The sequence below is a fragment of the Aethalodelphis obliquidens genome, unplaced genomic scaffold (assembly GCF_003676395.1).
Source record: "Aethalodelphis obliquidens isolate GAN/ISIS:26980383/991018 unplaced genomic scaffold, ASM367639v1 scaffold33, whole genome shotgun sequence".
NCBI classification, from domain to species: Eukaryota; Metazoa; Chordata; class Mammalia; order Artiodactyla; family Delphinidae; genus Aethalodelphis; species Aethalodelphis obliquidens.
Window position 1 is genome coordinate 6,008,278 of NW_020837977.1, and position 15,994 is coordinate 6,024,271.

A 15,994-nucleotide genomic window follows, 5' to 3' on the forward strand; every position below is an offset into this window, starting at 1 on the left:
GGGAATGGGGTGATAGTTGAAGGTATGAGTGTGTTGGAGTCTGTAAGGCAGTGTGAATAGAATGAGGAATGGATGAAAACAGTCCTAGGAACCAACATCACTGAAGGGATAGAGGATGGATAATCAGATTCGAGGAAGATGCCCAGAAAAGACTGATGATATTACAGACATAAGGGAAGAAGAAATTAGAAGTGTAAATACCACAGAGGAGTCAAGTTCACAAAAGAATGGAAACATTTGGCAACAAGGTTTACTTAAAATGAAATGTTTCTTGGAAGTGGAGGCGAAGTTCTAAATAATTTTTCAAAAGTGACGTAGCAAAAAATGGTGTTTTAGAAGGCACCATTTCACAACTACAGCTCTGGAATTCGTTACTGCAAAGCACAAGGAAAGTAGGATTAAGCCAAAGACATGGTGATTCTAATGTCTCAGTTTGGGTCTAAAAAGTGTTTTTTCTTTCTTCCTCTATATATGCCAAAATAAACCATCAAGCTAGGACTAATTTATTAACTGTTCAGTGTTAGCTTTTTTGACATTTGACTTGTATCAGCCATGTTTGAAAAATATGAAAATATTGAAAGATTATTATAATAGGAAGATCAGATCTAACCTTGATTTGAGAAGAACTCCAGTTGCTAGAATGTGGAAGCAGATCTGTTACCATGGTTACCTATCTGCTCTTCTGGCTAGTTTCCTTTCAGGTAAAACACTTAGGGTGAGATAGCTTTGTACCCTAACAGCGCTGTTACCACAAGCAAATCATAACACGGCTGCAAATCAGTTTTCCTGTCTCTGAAATCCAAAGTAGGTGTTCTTTAGAACTCTGCTTTTCAAACCGTAGACTTCGACACATTAACGGCGCTGAAATGGAAAGTAACAGAATACTCTCCACACAGTGTGGAAAGCCTCGTTTTGCCAAGCTCACTTTTCAGCTGTGTGTGTGTGAGGGACAGAGAGAGAGATGTTACTAGATCATAGTATAAAATGATTTTTCTTACTGTGGATTATGGTTAAAAAATATTTGAGAAACACTGCTTTCAACTAGATCCCCTTCCTATTCTAAAATTCTTTCATTTCAGTTGATCGTCACTGTTCTTTTGGTGGTGTAAATGTTTCCTAACAATACTGTGGAGTGGCAGGTATGAAAACTGTTAAGGAATGACAGCTAATAACAAAAGAGAAAAACATTAAAAGGTAAATAAGGCCAACATCTATGTTGTATTTGACCACAAGACTGAACAAGCCTTTAAAATTTATTAGTATTCCAACTCACAAGTCATTACTGTAATTTATGAAGAAAAGTTAGAGTAGGCTATATATTCACAAACAATGGAGTAATTCTTTTGATGGTGGTATAAATAAGCAACCATATCAAGGAGAAATAATCCTTTTTCAGAAGTAACAATACCATGGCATATCAATTCTAGAATTGCCCATTAAATAATTGCAGTGAGTCTCCTTCGCCTGGCCACATAAAAAGATTCATTGATGTGGTTATGAGACAAGTCAGTGTATTTTTATTGGCCTCAACTAGAGGGAGGACACACCTGAGTCAGGTGTTTTGTTTTAGAAACAGCTGTTTGAACTTCCCTTCCTGGTTAATCCTGCTCTAGGCTGTATGTGTTTGAGCATTTGTTTTTTCCAGCACACTTATTGATACTTGGAATTCTTGGAAGTGAGCAATTTCCTATAAAACCAAGATTCAATGAGAGTTTTTCTTTACTTACTTGTAAACAGTTTTTAATTCTTCTACAACCTATGAAATTTCATAGATTTTAGGTGGTATCAAGCAGGGAAGATTTAACAAGCCTTAATCATTGTACAGGAAATTTGAGGGAAGTGTTTTTTTTTGTCCCTCCCTGCACAGCTCTTGGACACTCAGTTGGCCTATGTGTTTTTATTTCCTGTCTGCCCTCTTACAAACCCTGGGGTATTTGCTTTGCCCCTTTGCCAATCTAACCCCAAATTTTTGGCAATAATGTGTTTTCTCTCTCCTTTACGTTGCCAGTCGGCTGGCAGAGAAGGCCTAGGTGGGAGGGGAATTGAGACCAGCAGTACCATCCTGCCCTATTTTCCCCAAACCTCCTCTTGTCCATCTCTGGGACTCCTGTGAGATAAACCATGCTGGTGCTGGAGCTGAGGGTGTGCTGGTGGGGTGGGCGGAGCTAGTGGGATGGGTGGTGCAGGGATGGTGTTGACTCCGCCTCCCTGGCCACAGTTGATTGGCCCATGGCTGGCACCCAGTGAGTCTCTGGCACCCAGTGAGTCTCTGCCCCCTCCACCATCCCAGGCCCCTCCTTTCTCCCAGGTGTATAAACACCTGGGATTGTGACAAATGAAGAGATGGAGTTTTGTTTTTTTTTTTATTCTATGGGAGAACAACATATTTGCCATCAAGCCACCTGATTTATTAGATGAGCAAACTGAGGCTCAGTGAGATAAAGACACCAAAGTAACTAAGAGAACAAGTATAGGGCTTGGCCTCTGGGTCTAGGGCTCTTCTTCCACCGTTTGTCGCTGCCTCCCAATGCCCATGAGAAGATGGGGCTTGGTGTTGATGGACTTTAGATACTTGGAGGGTAGGGAGTAAAACACAGGCAAGTCTTGAGCTTTGAAATGAAGACAATAGAGAAAATGTACGGGGTTTATATTGGACAGTATTAGAAAGCAAGAGTTATTTTCTCTGGGTTTTTCTCCACTCTAAGACTCAAAGACAGGTGACACACAAAGTACACCCCAGCTAGATGGGTGGGCGACATGAAGGCATAATTTCTCTAGTTACAGTTTCTCTAATTAAATGATCCACATAGATTCCAAAGGTTTGCTGTGATAATAAAAGAGTATATCAGAAACTTTGTTCTTTGGAAAAATTTAAAGACCGTAAAGGTGAAAGTTGGTATTGCTATTAAAATGCCAATAAAAATTTGAAAAACTCACATATCCTTGAATACTTTCTCTACAGAATATTTTTCCTTTTTCACTAATTATGCAGGATATTCACCATGAACAGTGTTGCTTCCTGGGTTGGATGCATTACGAATATAGTAACACCATTAAAACCTTGCAAATATCTCTATATCCCCCATCTTCAGTACCAACAGATGTCATCAGGATGTGTGTTGTGTGGGACAAACTGTCTATCACTAGTGTCGAAGGCTTGAAGCGTTGGGTAGAAGCCACTGTGCTCCCCTGTGTGTGTTACTGGCTGTTTGATGACTGGATAGTGTCACATGAATGTCAAGATCAGCTTCCTGCACTGGCATGGTGCCAGCTGGTCAGAGTGGCCACCATCACTTCCGTTTTGAGTATACTCAAAATTGGCGGGCAATCTGAATAAATACAAAATAATGGTAGTTATCATCTGGAGTGAAATTGGTATTTTCTGTCCTTCTGAAATTAATCTATATTATATCTATTTTCTGATATTTGTGGCAGTGCTTTTAGACACTTCATGGATTGAGGTGGAACATAAAAAAAAAATGTCTTTCTGATCCACTGAATTTCTTGCTCCTGAAACAGACGTGTGAAGCTGTATTTCCTCTACTCTGTATGTCTAAGTAACCCTAGATTTTATATTTTTTGCAATATTATAAGCAGCAATTTTTTTCTTCATTATGCAAAGTACCAACAACCTTAGAGGTACTTTTTAAATAAAATAAGTCACTGAAGTTCAAATACAGAATAAGCCACGCACTCTAAAAGCAGCTGGAGTCCAAGCCTTTTGTCCTTTCCTGATGCTAACTCCCTCTCAGCGTGACACTGTATTTCTTGTACCCTGAAGTATGTATGTTCTTGACCTGTAAAATTCTTCTTTTAGGATCCACCTACTTCAGTTTCCCTTGGACTACGCATGGAAGAAATGATTTTCAACTTGGCAGACACACATCTATTTTTTAACGACTTAGAGGTAAGTTCTGATTATTTTATATACTCTTCATGTTGCATGTTTGGAAATAGGTGATTGGTCCTAAAATAACAATGGGATATTATTTTTTGAATATATAATTGGAATAAGGAGATAAAGTAATTATTGATTATATGGTCATGCGTTTTGCCTTCATGGAATTTCTGTTTTGCTTTACTTTGGCTGCTGTATTTCAAAATTCGATTCCACATGATTATTGATAGGGATTAAAAGTTGATGTCAAGAATGTTTTATATTAAACTGTGTTGATTATCAGAAGCTACAGATTTCTCAGTTACATAATCACTGTTGAGATGGGTTACCTTTAGAATCCAACAGAATTTGTGATCCTTTCATATGCTGTCCATGTCAGACTCTTACCGTATTGGGTCAGATTCTTTTCTGTCTGGCTGGCCCAATTGGTCGTATAACATTTTAGTCAGGCCTCTGCTCTTCGGGTTGCCAGAATTCCTTATGTCAAACTGCTGATGATTTTATTTGTCCTTTATAACCTGGGGGGAAACTTTTGTAAGATGGTTAAATGTGTTACGGGCAATAACAAACATGCTGATCTTGATTAGAAGCTTTTTTTTTTTTTAATTTATTTATTTTTGGCTGTGTTGGGTCTTCGTTGCTAGGCGCGGTCTTTCTCTAGTTGCGGCGAGCCGGGGGGCTACTCTCCGTTGCGGTGCGCGGGCTTATTGCGGTGGCTTCTCTTGTTGCGGAGCACGGGCTCTAGGCACGCGGGCTTCAGTAGTTGTGGCACGTGGGCTCAGTAGTTGTGGCTCACGGGCTCTAGAGCACAGGCTCAGTAGTTGTGGCGCACGGGCTTAGTTGCTCCGCAGCATGTGGGATCTTCCCGGACCAGGGCTCGAACCCGTGTCCCCTGCATTGGCAGGCGGATTCTTAACCACTGCGCCACCAAGGAAGCCCCAGAAGCATTTTTAAGAATAAAGAATATTGGTTTTCATAGCTCCATTATGAGAAAATATGCCTGTAACTACATTTCACTCCCTTCATAATAGAGAGAGTTGTTTATTTAAATCCTGCTATTAAGCAAGCTTGTGGTAGGGCTGCCAACAGGCATTAATCATCAAGTTGTTGTTTTCCTAGATTTTATAAATGTATGTTATTTCAGACAGGAGAAGAATCTGAAAGATTCAAATAGAACTTTTACTGATCAAAGTTAATTGGCAGCAATTGGCCTTTAAATATTTCCTTATGTTTCCCCTTTTCAAAATCAAGCAAAATGCACCTTATTTCATAGATGAGCCAAAATCATTTGAAAAATGCCAGTGTGTGACAGAACTTAAATGCGGTTTGTTCAACATCTGTCCTGTATTTTGATTTCTTTTCATCTGCAATGAAACTACTCACAGACGAATTGGCAACTTCCAGTGCAATGAAATTATTTAAATGTGCTTCATTTTTCCCCCATTCCTTAGTGAAATATTTATTTTTACACTTAGGGTGAAATACAGAATTTTATTTTATTTTTTTTTTTGCATTTTAAAGTGTTTGCTTTCCTTAAGGAAATTACATGTAAGGCATTACTATTTTTTAAGGTGGAAATATTCCAAGTGAGTGACAAGTTCAGAATTGCCTTTCTAAAAGCTTAATAATCATACTTATTTTTCAAAAGCTGTTTCTGCCTTATGGTTGTGATTCCCTTCATAAGAGAACAGCACCAAAAAATTCCGTATTTTACTAATATGTTAGAATTCCTTTCCTAAGTTTCGGTTGTTTCCAACGATACAGACTAGGCTGATATTTTCTATTGGGTTCAAACCTGTTACTCTTACTGATGTTAATAGGTGTTAATAGCATCCATCAAGAAGAAATTAGCCGTAATTTTCTATTGTTTTTAAACTCTACCCTCTTAAAAATGACAAAGCTTGACTGTACAGTGCCAAAACTATGTGGTAAAAAGTGAGAAGTTAGGCAAAGTAGTTAACTTGGCATAATATAGACAGAAAAGCTTCCTAACTCAGTTTGGATATATTATAGCCAGATTTTTATTTGTTTACTAACATTATTCACACTGAACGATATAGAGAAGGTCTGAAGTAAAAGTAAATATTAAAAGTTCTAGTTTAGGTTTGTAGTGGATGTAGTTTTTTCATAAGCCCAAATTAAAAAAGAAGAACTAGGGATCCACACAGATATTGAAATATCAGATTTTCCTCTTGGCATGAGGACTCTTTCTTATAAGTAAAGTAGAAAAGAGAATGAAGGAATAATTCAACCGAATGTAAAAATCAATAGTGAAAAATTATTTAAGCTTGTAACCTTCCCAAAATTGATTTTATTTTACTTGCGAATAATATAAAGCAAAAGTATAAATGAAAGATTCACTTAGCCTCTGGCTTCGGAAATTATTTACCTTCTTTTGATTTGTGCAATATTTAAAAAATACATTGGTTTTTATACTTATTTCAATCCTTCATTTTATATTTTTGTAATTCAACAAACCTGAGACTGGTCATTGCAAATATTAGTTTCTTTCAAAATAGAGTAAAATTATTTCCTGGCAAAAATAAATGTATTAGCTTAATACCCTTTAGAAAACCAAAATTGTCTCATCAGGCAAAAATGATGTGGTAATGCTTGATTTCACATGCCAATTAGCAATGTACTGTGGTAAAGGACATGAATATTTTAATATATTTTAATTACATGTTTTTAGCTTTTGAAGATCTAGAGTACAGGTTATTTCAAGGAGATTAACAATCTACTGGTTAGCTTGAAGTGTGATTTCTGAACTCGAATTGTTGACTTAAGCCTCGTTTTCTTTTAAAATCTTAACTTTTTGCCAGCCGCTCTGTCTAATTTGGTTAGTTTAAGCTGTGACTTAAAAGAGATTCTCAATAATGAAATACACTCCGTGAGGAGATTCCAGTAACAGCTCTTGTGTTATCAAAGTATTTGCTTAAGATGGTTATTAGGATATTATTTAGGAAATTTTCGATATGATTTTCAAGTAATTTAGAAGTATCGTCACTGTATTTTAAGACATAAAAAAGTTAACCATTTTAGTTTTAAAAGTCTTATTTGTCATCTCAGTTAGTGAGAGTTTTTAATAAAAGCAATCACAATTTAATTCTGTTGACACATCAGGAAAAAATAAATAAAAAGGAGAAAGCTGGTTTTTCGAACCATTAAAAATGTCTGACATGTGAAGGACCATGAGTGACAGGGAGACACAATTATCAGAGGAAATAATATTTCCCCCCCACCCAGAGAAGCGTTTAGACTTGAGTTCCACGCACTCCTGGCTTTCCTATTTCCAAGTCTGACTAACACCCTGCGTATCATTTTACCAAAAGGTCTCCGTGTGCAATCCGACGATGCTTATTATGGAAGTCATTTTTTATGAATGACAGTATGAAATTGGAGGGTTTTTTCCAGCTTCTTTAGTAAAGTCTGTCTCTTTCTGATTGAATGGAGAAAGAGCTCTTTCTGTTGGATTTTTACTGAAAGGTGATCGACCTTCTGAATACGATAACATTTCAGTTTAACTTGCCTTTTGTCGATTCTCCTGCTGGATTTTTCTACAATTAAAGGACGATATTTCATCAAGATTAATATGAGTCTAAAGAAAAATAAGGCACAAGCTGATGTCGAATGTTCTCTTTCTGTCTGGTGTTAGGTAGTATCATCTCACTGGCGTTATGGTTGCCATCCTAACTGATGTTATCAACATGGTAGCCTCCAAGAGTCTCTGCTCTCAGGCCACAGGGGTCAGGGTTGGGAAGTAGCAGGGACCCGCCTCTCGTCTTCTGGGTTGTACACACCACGTTCGCCTAGTCAAGTGTGAAACTGTGCTACAACTTTCTCCTTCACGCTCCTAGTATGTTGGTTAGTTGGGACAGACCAGAGGATTCTTTGGTGTCAAGCTTTACAATGTGAATACCCCAGACCTTTCTTGGGCCTTTGACATGTAGACTCCTGTCCCAGGTTTGATTTTCAGTCACCTACTCTTGTAGCTCCTTGTTTTCACATTTTCTATTTAGAAAAGTCCTGGGACCATAGGTTCTGGTCTCAGTAGAGCTGGGTTTGATGAGTCAAAGGCCCAGGGAAGGCACCATGGACAGTCTCCAAGTAATGCCATGATTTAAAGCAAGTAAGCTATAATGAGTTTTCTTATAAAGCAAAGAAATTAGTTTGCCCCTTGGTTTCATTCAGTCTTTAAATTTGCAATAATATGTTATGAGTCTAAAACTTAGGTTATCGTCTGTTAATTATTTTAATATATCTTGTTTATAAATTGATTTTCAGCTAGGAAAAAAATTCTTCCTTCAAAATATCAGTCATGCCAATGCTAAGTAGCTTTGATCTCAAGCGAAGCGTTCTGTAGTGACCTAATGCTTGTGCTTCCAAAAGTGGAAAAGTTGTAAGCTAATCGAGAAGTTGACTTTTTGAGTGGAAAAGTATAATTCACCTAGAAAGTGCTTTGTTGCTAAACAAGAATGAACTCTGATGCCCAGGGTCCAGCTTCTTTGTAGACGCAGGATGCTCTGGTTCCATAGGTGCTTGTAAAGAAGACACTTCCGGAAGAGCTTGAGCTGTTTTCTTCTTTCAGTGCATGTCACAGCCAAGAAACAACTCTATGAAAGTGTGTGGGCCTATCAGTAATTGCATTCTAAACATAAATGTACCCGTAGGCATGTGTATATGCCACTTGTCATTTTCAGCTCTGGACACAGGCTTTTGTATATGTATTTAATTTTCTTCTGATAAATTTAGCAAACATAAAGGATTCCATTTTTTAAAAAATCCTAGTAACATCCTTCATAACACCTAGAATATTGCCCTATACATGTTGACCATTAATGAGTATTTGTTAGATTAAATTCTTATCTGTTGTCTCAGATAGAAGATCGATTTCTGTGTCCTTTCCCATGGAAGACAATGGACTTGACCTTGCCTTTCTGTTTTAAGATGGGTTGCTTGACCTCATCTATTTTCTTAGTTAATAAGAGTAACACCAAAGCCCTCAGTTTAGGAGGCAAAATAAGTTTGCAAGCAGCAAATGATTATTAGACAAAATACATATTGTAACTGGTGATCAAAATGAAGCAATACCCGTATTTTATCCATTATTGTTACTCATGAATAAGTATGTATTCTTCCTATCTCATCATTTCTCACAAGATTCTATCATCTTTATTTTATCTGAAGCAAAAAAATAGAAACATAAACCTATATTCCAAGACTTCCTTGATTCGGATGTTTACCAGAAAGTTAGGAGTCAAAATATGTGGCTGTTTAACATAATAAAAGATATTTTCCTTTTACCAACAGCCAACGTTGTACTTAGCAATAAAATAATAAAGGCAAATTGTCATAAAGATGGAAACAAAATAAGAATGTCCTCTGTCACTACTGTTAGTCTGCATTGTTCTAGGAATTTGGAGCAGCGCAGTAAGATATGAAAGAAATAAAATGAAAGATTAAAATTATTGTTTTTTTGCATAATATTTGATATACATAGAAAACTGAAGAGAATCTCCAGGAATTGTTTTAGAATTTACAGTGGGCTTCAGAAAAGTAAAAGACTATAGAATTAAATTAAAAAATCAATAGCCTTCTTCTAGCCACCCATGTAGAAAATTTAATTAAATTATAATTTTTAAGTAACTGCAGTAACTATAACACAAAAAAAAAGATTAAAAGGAAAGATAAGGAGTAACCTATATAAGAGGGTTTATAGGAAATATATGAATAAAACTTTGACGTCCTACTGAAGGATCTAAAGGAAGATTTGAATAAATGAGATTTCTTCCATTCCTTTTCTTTTCTGTAATATGACAAAATTGTTATAAGGTCCATTTGAAGGATAAATAGGCAAAAATACCTAGAAGTTTTGGACAGAAAGCAGTAATAGTGAGCACCCAACTCCACCAAATATTAAATGTTTTATAATTCGACAATAATATGAAGATTTATGTTGGCACGGCTTTGACATTGAACTATAGGGAGAAGAGAGAGCTCAGACACAGACCCAACTTGTAGAAAAATTTTGTATGTGTTAAATGAAACCAGACAAATTAACCAGTGAAGGAATGGATTATTCAATTTATATACAGAAATAGGTAAATTACAGAGTTAAAATGTGAAAGAATACAACTCAAGGAGAAAATATAGGTAGATCAAAAGGAGATCTCACATTGCTCACAGGAAGTAAACTTTTGGGTAGCCATTTGGCGGTAAGCGGAGCCTAAAAAAGATTGATACCATTTGTGCTAATTGTACATCTAGGAATTTCTACTTGTCAAAGACAAAGGCAACTGTTTATAAATATTTCCAAATTATGGAATTCTGATCATGTTTCATTTCTTGTCCCAGGAGCTGGTTAGATGACTATGTTCCATTTGTGAAAATTCATTGAGCTATAATATATACTTTCTTCAACAAAAAGTTATTTTTTAAAAAGTAACATTTTGAGGACTATACACACAGACATAGTTTGCTCTCGATTCTGTTAAAAAATTATATACCCTATGTAAAATATAGGCACTACTGTTTCTCTAGCACAGTGCCTGGCCCATAGAAGGCACCCAGTAAGTACGTGTTAAATAATAAATGGAGGAACAAAAAACAGATGGAAAGAGGTACTCTAGAATTTTAATGTTATTTCTATCTGAGATCCCAGGTTTTATTTTCTTATTTGTACTTGTCTGTGTATTCCAAATTCTTTATAACATATATACTAATTTCTTTTGTAGTCAGGGAAGAAAACAAACACTGTTTTTGAAAGCCATAGATAATATTAAAAGACAAAGCTATTTCTAACCAATAAAATAATCAATATTATTGCAACTCATTAAGAAAAACCTAAAGAAATTAACAAAGGACGTGAACAGATAATTCACAAGAGAAAAGCATTCAGATTTTCAACACATAGAAAAGAAAATGTTGGATTTCACCTCTAGTAATCAGAAATGTTAGAGAGTAAGTGTTCAGCCTCTTGCCCATCAAATTGGCAAAGCTTTAAAATCAGTAATATGGTCTACAGTGCAGTAGGAGGAACACTTGTGTACATTACTGATAAGGATAGAAATTGGTACAAGTTTTGAGAAAAGTAGCTTGATAATATGTATTCAGAACCTTAATGTATGGATCCTTTTACTCAGTAACTTCACTTTTAACTTCTAAGAAAACAGTTATAGGCAGAGAATTGATACAATATTAATGAACATTTATTGAACACTTGTTCTAAGTGCTTTACATACGTTATTCCACTTAATACCCTGATATTTCTGTGATAAGAGCACTGTTATTATCTCCATTTTATAGAATAGCCAAGAGAAGCTTAGAGTTGGTAAAACAAAACTTGCCTAAGGCCACACAGCTGAGTGGCTTAGACAAGTGACTCAGGTCCAGTGCTTTCTAGAAGTCCGCTCAACCCCATGCTATATCTCCCACATGGTGTTTTTTACCACTACAATATAGAACTATTTTAAATATCCTAAAAGAGATGAATAGTGATAAATGATACATCCTCATTGAAAATTGTTTTCAGACTGCTTATTAAATATAGGGAAAATATTCATGGTCCATTTCAAGTTTTAAAAATAGACTGTTCAGTACAGTGTAGCCTTAATGTTAAAATTTATGGCATATTATCTGAAAAGGCTACATACTTTGAGACCAACTATTTGACATTCTGGGAAAGGCACAACTGTGGGTCAGCTGGCTGCCAGGGGTTGGGGATGAGAGGGATGAATTAGTTGGAGCACCGAAGATTTTTAGGGCAGTGGAACTATTCTATGTGATACTACAATGGTGGCTACATGTCATGAGACATTTGCGCAAACCCATAGAATGTACTACACCAAGAGTGAACCCTAACGTCAACTATGGACTTTGGGTGGTGATGGTGTGTCAATATACGTTTATTGGTTGTAAGAAATGTACCGCTCTAGTGTGAGATGTCAATACGAGGGGAGGTTATGCATGTGTAGGAGCAGGGGGTATATGAATAATCTCTGTATTTTCTGGTCAGTTTTGCTATAAACCTAATACTTCTCTAAAAAATAAGGTTTATTAATTTTTTTAAAAAGTGTGGCGTATTAAGAAAACTGGAGGAAAATACAGTTTTAAAAGCTACCATTATGTAACTTTAAAATAAGCAGTCTACAGAATAAATTGTACTGTATAATTCTGATTTTAGCATCTATGACATATTAAAAATAACTGGAGGTGAATACACTATAATGTTGCTAGTCTGGATGATGGGGTTATAAATGCTGTGTCTCTGTTATGCTTCAAAACTGAGATGCTTATAGCATTGCGTAAACTCTTTATACCTTCTGCCCTTCATTCAATAGTCAATATATATTTATTAACTTTCTCTTTTCTTTTTTTTTTTTTTTTGCGGTACGCGGGCCTCTCCCGTTGCGGAGCACGGGCTCCGGACGCGCAGGCTCAGCGGCCATGGCTCATGGGCCCAGCCGCTCCGCGACATGTGGGATCTTCCCAGACCGGGGCATGAACCCGTGTCCCCTGCATTGGCAGGTGGACTCTCAACCACTGCGCCACCAGGGAAGCCCTATATTTATTAACTATTAAGTGCCAGGCACAATTCTGGATGCTGAGGATGCAGCGATAATTGAGTGAAGGTTACCCTCTTCGTGGAGGGGAAGTAGGAAACAAAGCACTATGTAAATAAAATAATTTCAGGTAGAGATAAGTGCTAGGAAGAAAATCAGAGTGTAATTTAAGGGATAAGGGCTCTTTAGCTGAGATGGGGCATCTTTAGCTGAGAGTGGGACATCTTTAGCTGAAATATTCAGGAACAGGTGTCTCTGAAAAGAGGACATTTGTGAAGAAACCAGGAAGTTGGGAGGAAGCAGCTGGAACAGCAGGAAGTCATTCTGGAAGGGGAATGGCCTGTGCAAAGGCCCTGAGGTAGGAATGCAATTTGCTCCTTCAAGAAATAAACAAGAGCTTCATTTGGTTGGGGCAGAGTGAATGGGGGAAAAGTGACAGGGTCCAGATAATGAAGGGCCTTGTAGACTGTGGTAAAGAAGTTGGAAATTTTTCTAATTGCAACGGGAAGCCATTGGAGAGTTTTACGCATGAATATGATAGACTAGTGTTTTCTATAGACTGGTTATCGTATGAGCAACTGGACTCAATGAGACCAGTTAGGAGACGGTTGCTTTGGGCTGAGGATGTAGCAGTTCTGGACGTGGTGTGAAGTTGCAGGATTTACAGTATAATTTGGTGGAAGCACCAGCAGAATCTGCTAATGGGTCAGATGTGGGAGGAGAAGGAAAGCAGAATCCAGGATGGCCACTAGGTTTTGACCTGAGCAACTGGATGGGTGGTCACGTTATCTGAGATGACAAAGAGCGCTTTGGGGTGGCGAGGTTGGGGAAAGAGTTGTCCTCAAATATTTTGCATGGAGCATATTAAGTTTGAAATACCTATTCAACATTCAGGTCAAGAGATTATGTACATTTAGGTTTGGAACTCAGAGGAGAGAGGCAAATGTGAAGATATAGTTTTGGGAATCATAGAGGCATGAGACAAAACATCTCATAGGGGAAAGAGGAAATTGAGAAGAGGGCATAAGATTGGGCATCAAACACTTAGAAACAGGACCAAGAAAGAAGAACTTGCAAGAGAGAGTGGTAAGGAGTAGACAGTGAAGTAGGTGGGAAAGTACAAGGCATCACAGAAATCTAGGGAATAGTGTTTCAGGAATGAGGGGGTTGCACTACTGTGTCGAGTGGCTGTTGGATTTGCCAAGAATGTTGGCTGGTAATGACCCTGGTAAGCGCCGTTTCAGTGAAGCGGAAGACGTAAGCCCAATGGGAGTGGGTTGAAAAGAGGATGAGGGTTGACACGGTGAAAACAGGAAAGATTGATTGAGAGTTTCCACAATGACAAAATGCAAAGAGATGGGTATGATGTGGAGAGGGTCATAGGATCAAGGTGTGTGTGGGGGGGGAGGGGTGGTGGGTTAGTGTTAAAATAGAAGATATTTAGACATGTTTGGGGGTCGGGGGAATGATCCAGTAGAGATGATACAAGGTGTGGCAAAGGGAGGGAGCAGCGGAAGGAGTGAAGTCCTTGGGTTGCAGGAGAGGATGGGATTCAGGACACCAGGTACAGGGTTGGGCTTCAGTAAGAAGGCAGGCAGACTCTGCAGGTGTACAGATGCAGGCAGGCAGCTGGGGTTCCATAGTGGGAGAGGAGGCTGTTCTCACTGTAAAAATACCTCCCGTAATATCTTATGATTTTCTGTCTACCTCTTTCTGCACCTGCACCCCACCCCCAGGCAGTCCCCTGAGAGCAGGGACCGTGATTCGTCCACTCGAAGCCTAAGCACTAACACCAGATTTGGTTACACAGAGGGCTCTCCTATGTCTTTTTAATTTTTTCCAAATTTTTGAAAGTAATAGTCTACAATGAACCCTACTCTTTTTACAATTTGCAAACATTAACTTTCTAAAAGTAAATGACTGATCACAAATCCTAAAAATAACTGAAATTGTCCAAGAAGTTAAACTTTGATATTATCCTTTTTTTTTTTTTTTTTTGCGGTACGCGGGCCTCTCACTGTTGTGGCCTCTCCCGTCGCGCAGCACAGGCTCCGGACGCGCAGGCTCAGCGGCCATGGCTCACGGGCCCAGCCGCTCCGCGGCATGTGGGATCTTCCCGGACCGGGGCACGAACCCGTGTCCCCTGCATCGGCAGGCGGACTCTCAACCACTGCGCCACCAGGGAAGCCCCGATATTATCCTTTTTTAAGTCATATTTTCAAAGTCTTTAGTGGCAAAACACCATGGACGTGCAAGAGGTACGATATAAAATGATATTCAGTGTAGATCCAATTTAAGGTTTTTCTAAAAAGGTGCTACATCCAAAAGAAGATAGAAAGATTCTCCACATTAAAAATGTTACAAAAAATAAATAATTTCTACAGTAAAAAAGGGATTTACCTCTGGATAGTGGGATAACGCTACCATGAGCTAAACGATAAGTTCTCTTTATATTTTTTCTTTTCTATAGTTAACATTTCTTATAATAAAAAAGTTGTTGAATAATCATGACTCAACTATTCCAACTTGACTCAAAGCCCTATATTTATGTGGTGTGTTATCTTACAATTCTAGGGGTACTGGAGGTTAAACTCACAAGTTCATTAATTCTTGAGGGACCCCTCTGTGCCTCAATTTCTCATCTGTAAAGTTGGATGGTGATAGTACCCACCTCCTAGGGTCAGTGTGAAGACTCAAGACGCGAATACCTGTTAAGTGCATAGAACTAGCTCTAGCCCACAGGAGGCACTAAGGAAGTCCAATCTGCTATTACTCTTTATCGAGTATCTTCGATGCAAAACACTGGAGAGTAGGGCCATGGAGCAAGAAGAGGGGGTGACTTAGGGAGTGGTTAGGAAATGAAGCACGTGAAATAATAAGTGGTTTGCCGCCAAAATTCCCGTGCAGAATTCCAACAGAAATCACACGAGAAAAACAACAGAAGTTCTGCCGGTGTTCAGTTTGCAAATGCAGATGGTTCCAGGCACATCACAGTGTACTGTACTCCTTTTGTTCTTTCCTCATTCACATGCTCCTTCCATCCCCAGTTCCAAGAGGGGAGGTTTCCTTTGGGCAGTTAAATAGCTACTGTATCTGGCTTCCCTCACCCTGTGCTGTCCCTTCGTGGAAAACGAGGATGCTGGCTTCATGGCCATGGATTGTGCTGGTAAGTTGTCCTTTCCTTGTCTTCTTCCTGCTTCGTGTTTGAAGGGTGGCTCCTGGATCTTGCCGGTGGTGTCTACAGCGTGGAGCAGAGCCTTGCTGTGTACAAAGCGATATAGGAGGGAGAAGGGCAGCAGGCTTTAGGGAAACTCTTCTCACATCAGTACAGAGCATTGACTTTGACTCTCCGTCAGCACTGGGAACTCAGTCTTCTTATCTCCAGTGTACGTGTGTGGACAGTTGAAGTGAAGCGATTTTTGCCCAAAGCCACTTGGTTAGGTGATGGTAAAGCTAAGGCGGGAACAGGGGTTTCTGATCCCAAATATCATTGCACAAACCTCTCTAGCCGTGTCCCATGACCTGGCTATTTCTC

At 38.5% G+C, this 15,994-nt stretch overlaps 1 protein-coding gene across 1 annotated transcript in view; it reads left to right on the forward strand.

Moving 5' to 3' along the window:
- EYA1 (EYA transcriptional coactivator and phosphatase 1) overlaps positions 1 to 15,994 on the forward strand; it is a 160,678-nt gene that overhangs the window by 107,375 nt on the left and 37,309 nt on the right. Inside the window, exon 12 of the mRNA XM_027127924.1 lies at positions 3,818 to 3,907. Within this exon, the coding sequence (XP_026983725.1) occupies positions 3,818 to 3,907 (90 nt within the window). The remainder of the gene's footprint in view (positions 1 to 3,817; positions 3,908 to 15,994) is intronic.